The following is an 8,356-nucleotide window of genomic DNA, read 5'->3' on the forward strand; positions in this document are numbered from 1 at the left end:
ACCATTTATATTCTTTGTTGTAGAGATAATATTTTCTTTATCAATAAGACAACAACTATTGTTAAATTAATTGAACAAGAATTGAAATTTGGATAATTGCCAAAAATGATGAATATAAAAGTATACTCCAAATTCAATCAAATGCAAAAGTAATTTAAAATACTAGTGAAATTATAATAACTTCTTTATGACTAAACAAAAAACTTATATTAAGTTTTACCATTATAACTCTTCGCGTGAGATTCAGTAGATATTTAAAACAATCTAAATTTTTTATAAAAAAATATTTTGATAGAAAAAAATTGAAATCATGTAATAATAAATATTTTTAAATGATGTAAACTTACTTTTATTAGAATTGAATTATTTTCAACATAGATTAGTGAATGTAAATTAATTCATAATAGTTTTCGTTTTAGGGTTTGATAATACCAAAATGTAATGTAGGGTGTCCGACGACGGTGCCGCTTACTGGCCCTATAATTTTGTACACCATTTAGTGGTGGATGGGTTACCTTTGTTTAAAGCTCAAGTTACTTTAAAATCCTTTGTTTAAAGCTTAAATTACTTGTTCAAGTTACTTCCGCAACACTATCTTATAAGCTTCACAATATATCTTGTTAATCATATCAAATTGGATACAATTATTGTTGTCTGATTATCTATTCAAATCGGATATTTAATGTTTTTGTTTGATTCGTTAGTTGGTGAGAAAAGGTGTTGGATAGCTATTAGTCTACTGCTGATTCGTTAGTTGGTGAGAAAAGGTGTTGGATAGCTATTAGTCTACTGCCAAACACATAATCAAATTGGATGATTGGTTTTGGTTTCAGAAAGTAACGCGCTTTACACGGCCTAATGAACTAGTCACAAGATAAGACCGACAAAAGTATCTTCAAATTGATGAGAAACACACAAAGCAAAGTTCGATGGCAGACACTGAAATCATTAACCCACATAAAAAAAAAAAAGAGGAAAAACAAAAGAAAATCAAGCAACTGAGATAGAAGATGATTGATGGTTCAGACTTGCCAGAAATCATGATGAATGAATAAAAGCGAATGGGCAAGCGACGACCTAGGAAACATATGGACGAAAGAGAAAACAAAGTTTCAAACCCCCTAGAAACTTAGCAGTTAACTCAAAAGATTGTTACTGCTGTTCCTCTGTTGGTTTTGGAGCTGATGCTTCCTTGATCTCATCCGCAGCATCATCCTAGTAATTATCATCCACCAAAATATATTTACAACTTAGCCCATGAAATAAGTTTAGAAAGGATTATATGGGAAGGGAACATACCTGCATGTCGGATGTCCAGAGAGTGAGGTTGTCACGGAGAAGCTGCATGATCAAGGTACTGTCTTTGTACGACTCTTCACCTAGAGTGTCCAACTCGGCTATCGCGTCATCAAAGGCCTTCATGATACATACACAACAAAGATAAAGAAAGATTAGATAAGGGAAACAATATAATAACAGCAAAGTTGAGTGGATCTATGACTGAGTTGCTAGGTTATTGAGTAAGGCAAAAGTACCTGTTTGGCGAGGCTGCAGGCACGATCAGGAGAGTTAAGGATCTCGTAGTAGAACACAGAGAAGTTCAATGCCAGACCTAGACGGATTGGGTGAGTTGGTGCTAGCTCTGCATTCGCAATATCCTGTAACAGAGAGAGAGTCACAAACAAAGGCTCAAAATCCAAACCAAGCTCAAAGATGCCTAACGAAACAATACATGAAGGCTTATGAATCGTAAATTAGATCGAAACCAAGGCAATCTCAAAGCTCAAAGATCCCTACATCAAAAGAATCTACTAAGGCTTATGAATCCACTCGAACCAAGGCAAGCTCAAAGATCTTGTTCACATCCAAACTATTCTAGACGATGCAAATCCCTAAATCAATCGAATCCAATCAACGAAGGCTTATGAATCCACGAATCGTTACTTATACCAAAACCAAAGCAAATCCCTAAACTATTCTGGACTATGCAAATCCCTAAATCAATCGAATCTAATCAACGAAGGCTTACGAATCGCAGCTATAGATCTGAGAGATTACCTGAGCAGCTTTGTAAGCGGAGAGAGTGTTCTCGGCGGCGTCTTTCCTCTCTTGACCAGTCTTAAACTCAGCCAAGTACCTGTGGTAATCCCCCTTCATCTTGAGGTAAAACACCTTGGAATCGCCGGAAGCAGCAGCGGGGACGAGCCTCGAATCGAGGAGCTTGAGGATCCCATCGCAGATTCCAGAGAGCTCCGTCTCGATCTTAGATCTGTAATCGCGGATCGCCGTGACGTGGTCGTCGTTGCCGCGGCTCTCTTCCTTCTGCTCGATCGACGAAATGATGCGCCACGAGGCACGGCGGGCGCCGATCACGTTTTTGTAAGCGACGGAGAGGAGGTTACGCTCCTCGACGGTGAGTTCATCGCCGTCGACGGCGGCGGAGACTTTCTCCATGAACTCTACCATTTCCTCGTACCTCTCCGCTTGCTCGGCGAGCTTGGCCATGTACACGAACTCCTCACGCGCAGAAACCGCCATCTTCTTCCTCCTTGAGAGATCAGAGATCTGAGATCTGATGTGATTGATTGATTATTCTTGACGAGTCGAATCGAGAATCGTTGTGTAAGGAAGGTCAAGCGAGAGGGAACGCGATAAATGCGTTAAACTTGGAACCAAGATTCAATATGGGCCATTGGATTCGTTGTTGGATTCCTCCTCCTCTATTTCTTTAGGCCTGTTTGGGATTTTTTTTATTTCTTTACAGTTATTCCAAAAATAAAGTAGAAAAATATAGGCATGTTGATGATTGGTTGGACTCTAACTGTAGAAACTTTATTGTAAAATTTAGATTTAGAATTTTTTTTTATTTAGCTGTAAATAATGTAATTTTAAAATTAAAGACTATTGACTCCCTATATTTTGTATCAAAATCCATAGTCGTATAGTTTAAAGTCAGAATTATATGTGAACATAACGTTAGAACAAAATGTAACGGAAGGGGGAAAGTTAGCAAAATCAAATTACTAAATTGGTGATTCAAATTGTATTTGTACAAAATGATGTTTACTGTTTCGAGAAAAGTATAAACAAAAATACAATTAAGCAAATAAGTTAAAAGACAAGCGGAAACTAAGAAATGGTACAAGGAAACCTTGATTTGATTCGGTTCAATCCATTCGTTCAATTTTGGATTGTAGTTGGGAAGTTTTAGTTCAATGAAATATCTAACCTCAGCCTCAGAGAGTTATTGCAGCCATCACCGACCAATGAGCAAATGGGGTCTAAGGTTAGAATAATGTCTTTTGGAATTTATTTTGAAAAATGGTTTTTTCAGTGACCAAATAATCAAATACACACAAGTTGTTTTTTTCGTATTTTAACAATTACTATAATCCCCACACATACGCGGAGTGAATTTTTTATACTAATATTTGTTTATTAAATAGTTTTAACAATATTACAATATTTATCGATTGTAAAGTAATAAATACAAATGTTGATTTTTTAAATGTATCATCGTTGTTGAAAAGTTAACCTATTACATTTCATTTTAATTATTTTTAAGATTTCATATAGACAAAAAAATTTTTTTTGTAAATTACACAAATCACCAAAACCACATATGCATAATTGATTGTAAAATGACGAAAGAGGATTAGTTATTTTATTTTTGATTTGTTTACTATTATTTTTTTATAAATAATTTTATTTTCTAATTCTATAAAATATGCTTTTTCGAATAGGTCGACGCCGGAGCAAAAGCAGTTCTAAATTTTGCCGCGAGAGAAAGTGAGAAAGAAGAGAGAGAGGTGTCCGATTCCTACCCCACGTACAGTCTAAACTTATTGGAGTCCTGCACCAATTTAAATTCTTCTAAATGCCACACACTAACACCATCTTCCTCTTTAAGCTTAAAAACATTAATCAATGCTACAAATTCATGCAACATAAACGGCTTTGTTTTTACATAGAAAAGCTGCACATAAACATCCTTAAGTTTATCTCGTAAATTATATGTATAAGAATAACGTACGATATACAGTAGCAACAACAAAAAGTTAACACACTATAAGCTCTACACAATTACACTATGAATATATCTTAGTGAACAAAAGTAAATTACCCTTTAAAAGAATTTTTAGGGCAGGAATAGTAGTTGGGAATTTAAAATTTCCACCACAATTAACACGTGTCAAATTCTCCATCAATCCTTCCTCACACAAACGTACAAATAAAGAAAGTCAAAAGCAGTGACTCTGTTCCAAAAGCTAAGCAGGTTCCCAAGAAGATCAAATCAAGAAAATGTGTGATCGATCTTTAATCGCTTTGCATTATTATTACATCATTTCCTAAATTTCCGGTGACATACTTCCAAAAGTTTGTTCCTTTTTGGTTAAGTAATCTCTCTCAAGATGTCTCTCCTCCAATTAAATTAATTGGTTCTTTAGCTTTTCTGAACAAGAACAGAGGAGCTCTGACTGGATTCCACTTCTCTCTCTTAGATTCTCTTATATATACAGATACACGTGTGTTTGCTTGCTTCATCTCTGCCCTTGTCCCTAAAAAGTGATACTCTTATAGAGAAGAGAGCAAAAAGAAGCTTTGTTGTTGTTGTTGTTGTGTAGCAGACTATGGAGAGGTATGATATAGTGAAGGATATTGGGTCTGGTAATTTCGGAGTGGCTAAGCTTGTTCGTGACAAAGTTTCTAAAGAGCTTTTCGCTATTAAGTTCATCGAGAGAGGCCATAAGGTTTGTCTCTTTTCTACTCTCGTCCCAGTCTCTACTCTATATGTGAGCTAATTTAAAGAAGTATGATTGAATATGTTTATTTTTATGGATGTTATGAAGATTGATGAACATGTTCAAAGAGAAATCATGAACCATAGGTCACTCAACCATCCCAACATAATAAGATTCAAGGAGGTATAAACAACCATGTATTTTTTTTTCTTTTATTAAATTTTACAGTATATTAATTCTTCATAAGTTACATAATTGTATTTTCTTGTTTTATAATAAGGTTCTGTTGACGGCAACACATTTGGCTATAGTAATGGAATATGCCGCCGGAGGAGAACTCTTTGAAAGAATCTGTAGTGCCGGTAGATTTGGCGAAGATGAGGTCACTCTTTTTTTAATCATCATTATCTAAATAAACATTGTTTTACAAAAATAAATAATTTAAACAAGGAAGGTTGTGTATAACCTATGGTTTCAGGCAAGGTTTTTCTTCCAGCAGCTAATCTCAGGAGTTAGTTACTGTCATAGTCTTGTAAGAGAATCATCCCATTTAAATAAATAAAAACATGTTCACATTTTCCTTTTTGGCAATGAAATTAAAAAGTGTTTCTTCATTTTTTTTTGTTTTTGGTTTTTTAAATTGATGAAATAAGCAAATTTGCCATAGAGATCTAAAGCTAGAGAACACGCTATTAGATGGAAGTACAGCACCACGTGTAAAGATATGTGATTTTGGATACTCAAAGTCAGGAGTTCTTCATTCTCAACCAAAGACAACAGTGGGAACACCTGCTTACATTGCACCTGAAGTCCTTTCCAAAAGAGAGTATGATGGCAAGATCGCTGATGTTTGGTCTTGTGGAGTCACTTTGTATGTCATGCTCGTTGGTGCTTACCCTTTTGAAGATCCTTCTGATCCTAAAGATTTCAGGAAGACCATCGGTCGGATCCTGAGGTCGCAGTATTCTATACCTGACTATGTCCGAGTTTCTGATTTATGCAAACATCTTCTCTCTCGAATATTCGTGGCCAACCCTGAAAAGGTAAATAATTTATACTATCTTAATTTTGAGTTTTTACTGCAGAGCTCGTATGCATAGCTAAGTGAAACATTGATCATGGACCCTTTTAACAGTTAATAACTTAATATATACATAGGCTCAGGTTATAATTTTTCAATTAAAATTCTTAATAAATTGGTAATGCCCCCAATATTTCAGTATATGATGGTTTTAAGCTTTGATTCTAACTAACATTTGACTGGTGGACAGAGAATAACTATGGAGGAGATCAAGAATCATTCTTGGTTTCTCAAAAATTTGCCGGTTGATATGTCAGAAGGATCATCGAGAAGTAATAACCCATCTCAATCAGAGGAAGAGATAGTGTGGATCATTGAGGAAGCTCGTAAAGCGATCACTGGAGCTTCTGGACTCTCCGGTGCTGGTGGCTCTGGTGATAGCGGTAGTGGTGCTATGGGAAGTAGCATGGATCTTGATGATTTGGATGTTGATTATGACGATGATATCGACACTGGTGATTTCGTTTGCACTTTGTGACCATTTACAATTATTTTCACTACTAAAAGGAGATTGCATGTTCATAAGCTTTGCACAAACGTGATTGTAATGATCTTTATAGCTTTGATTATTTTAAACGCAGTGGTTGAATGTATTGTTGAGGTGTTTGATTCTCAGTGAATTGGGCTTAAATATGGGTTTAAGAACTTTATGGACTTAAATCTTTGAATCATTTTTTTTTTTTTTTTTTTTTTTTTTTTTTTGCCTTTTAGGCCTCATCAATATGAGAAAAATGTCTATTTTCTGAGATGGCTTCGAAAAGTTAACTCGCTGTGATCTACATCCTAGCCCTCTTTTTCTCTCAACTCGTCGCCGCTTCTGAAAACAAGTCTAGCTCCGGTCCGGCGTTTTTGTCGGTGCCGGAGGCTCCATCCTTTTTCCTGATCTTATTTTCTTTTGCTCTCTTCACCCTTGCTCAATCCTTTGTCGAGATGCTCGGTGTTCTGTGGCTGACAAAACGTTACCTGTTTTCGTTTCGATGGAGAAGGTCACGGCTTTCCATGGAGCAACGGCGAGACTCACGGCGTGACGACAGTGAGGAGGGTCGGCGTTTAGGACTGAAAGGCTTCGTCAGATCTGGTTTTTCCCTTTCAGATCTGTGGAAATTCTTTCTTGGCGACCGCTCGAATCACGTGGCAGAGCTCAACAACCCGTTACCGACGACGATGCGTTGGATTCGATTAGTGGTTAGAGCTCGGCACCACTGGAAGCGTGGTTAAGTTGTTCCGTTTTAGAGGCTGTAGCCAAAGTCAGCGGGCCTGTTTGTCCATTTTATGGTTAAGTTTCGGGTTGATGATGTTGGTATTGAAGGCAGTCTTATCTTTTGGAGATTGATAGACTAATTAGGAATTGGAACTCTTTTAGTGAAGGTTGTTGCGTTCTTTTTTTGGCCATGTTCAATTATATGTCTGTTGTCTTTTCATCGGGAGTATGACAATTGTATTAGCAGTCTTTCTTCTAGGGTAATGTATCTAATGGTTGCTTGCCGTTGGTTTCTTCCTCCGAGTGTGGTACCGGAGAGGTTCATTTGGCAAGGCTTCATCAGTTGGTTCTTGGTGTGTTGAGAGAGCTTCTTTGTACGGAATTGGACGTTTTGTTTAATGTCACATCAGTTTCCAAGGCGCGTGGACCAAGCAACGGTTCCCCTTGTTGAGTTTTGAAGCTTTCGGTTCTTGATCTTATCGTTTGGCGGGCGAGGCAGCAACGATAGGTCGTGGTTTGGATGCAGAAGTGGAGGTTACCGGGTGGCGGGCTATGGGCAGCAGTGGTAACTCCCGATCTTTGGTCTTTGCTTAGTTTTAAAGATTGCTAGTCGTTATGTTATATGTTCCTGCTTCGTATTTGTTAACAGCTTGTTTGGTTCTAGTTGTGGAGTTGATTTTGTTTTATCCTTGAGTCATCCCGGTGTGGGTTTAAGTCGCCCCTGTGTGGGTTCTAGTTGCCGCTTTCTATGGGCTCTTGCTTCTGCGGCTATTTCGTTTTGCTGTCAGCTTTGTATGAATTTGGTATTTTAACTATGAATGAAATTTCAATTTGGGAAAAAAAAAAAAGTTAACTCAAATATTACAAAAATCACAATTTCAGAAAATATATAATTTTTTTTTTGAGCAACAGAATATATATATATAACCTGCAACGAATATCCATACAATTTTGAGAGAATGCTAATTTTATATCAAATTTTATACTAATTTTCAAATTTACTTCTAAATGATAACTATTTTCATAAATATTTTATGAAAAAACAAAATTAATCTTCCTAAATTATTTATACATGTTTAAAAATCATTTATAAACGTTCATAAACTCAACCCCACTCTATAAATATTAAATCCTAAACAATAATCACTAAATCTTAAACTTAAATGTTATAGTATTTTTAATTGAATGTAACTTTGCAAATTGGTATTCAACTTAAGGTATTTCAATCAATTTTTCTACAATTTTTTTACTTCTCACTTGGATTATATATGTTGAAATTTCAAAAAAAAAAAAGAAGATAAAAAGAAGCATATATATATAGTAGAAGCACTG

The 8,356-nt window shown here is 36.0% G+C and overlaps 2 protein-coding genes and 1 long non-coding RNA gene across 5 annotated transcripts; 2 read left to right on the plus strand and 1 right to left on the minus strand.

Moving 5' to 3' along the window:
• Nucleotides 1-542: 542 nt before the first annotated feature.
• LOC117126725 lies at nucleotides 543-994 on the plus strand. The gene is made up of 2 exons (XR_004449526.1): nucleotides 543-717; nucleotides 768-994. It is a non-coding gene; the product is annotated as an uncharacterized LOC117126725 (long non-coding RNA).
• LOC103830528 (14-3-3-like protein GF14 omega) lies at nucleotides 878-2,693 on the minus strand. The gene is made up of 4 exons (XM_009106328.2): nucleotides 2,059-2,693; nucleotides 1,536-1,658; nucleotides 1,300-1,416; nucleotides 878-1,215 (listed from the first exon to the last, which is right to left on the minus strand). Exons 1-4 carry the CDS (start codon nucleotides 2,536-2,538, stop codon nucleotides 1,153-1,155), a joined length of 783 nt encoding a protein of 260 aa, XP_009104576.2. The 5' UTR covers nucleotides 2,539-2,693; the 3' UTR covers nucleotides 878-1,152.
• Nucleotides 2,694-3,734: 1,041 nt separating this feature from the next.
• Nucleotides 3,735-6,494, plus strand: LOC103830529 (serine/threonine-protein kinase SRK2C). 3 transcript variants are annotated; one of them, XM_009106331.3, is made up of 7 exons: nucleotides 3,735-4,526; nucleotides 4,626-4,751; nucleotides 4,851-4,925; nucleotides 5,023-5,124; nucleotides 5,221-5,274; nucleotides 5,396-5,785; nucleotides 6,014-6,494. In XM_009106331.3, the coding sequence occupies exons 2-7, from the start codon at nucleotides 4,632-4,634 to the stop codon at nucleotides 6,299-6,301; spliced, it is 1,029 nt and encodes a 342-aa protein (XP_009104579.1). In that variant the 5' UTR covers nucleotides 3,735-4,526; nucleotides 4,626-4,631; the 3' UTR covers nucleotides 6,302-6,494. The 3 variants fall into 3 exon arrangements, with proteins under 3 accessions (XP_009104579.1, XP_009104578.1, XP_009104577.1); XM_009106330.3 differs by having other exon boundaries at nucleotides 4,629-4,751; XM_009106329.3 differs by having other exon boundaries at nucleotides 3,737-4,751.
• The last annotated feature ends 1,862 nt before the right edge of the window (nucleotides 6,495-8,356 follow it).

The sequence above is a fragment of the Brassica rapa genome, chromosome A07 (assembly GCF_000309985.2).
Source record: "Brassica rapa cultivar Chiifu-401-42 chromosome A07, CAAS_Brap_v3.01, whole genome shotgun sequence".
NCBI lineage: Eukaryota > Viridiplantae > Streptophyta > Magnoliopsida > Brassicales > Brassicaceae > Brassica > Brassica rapa.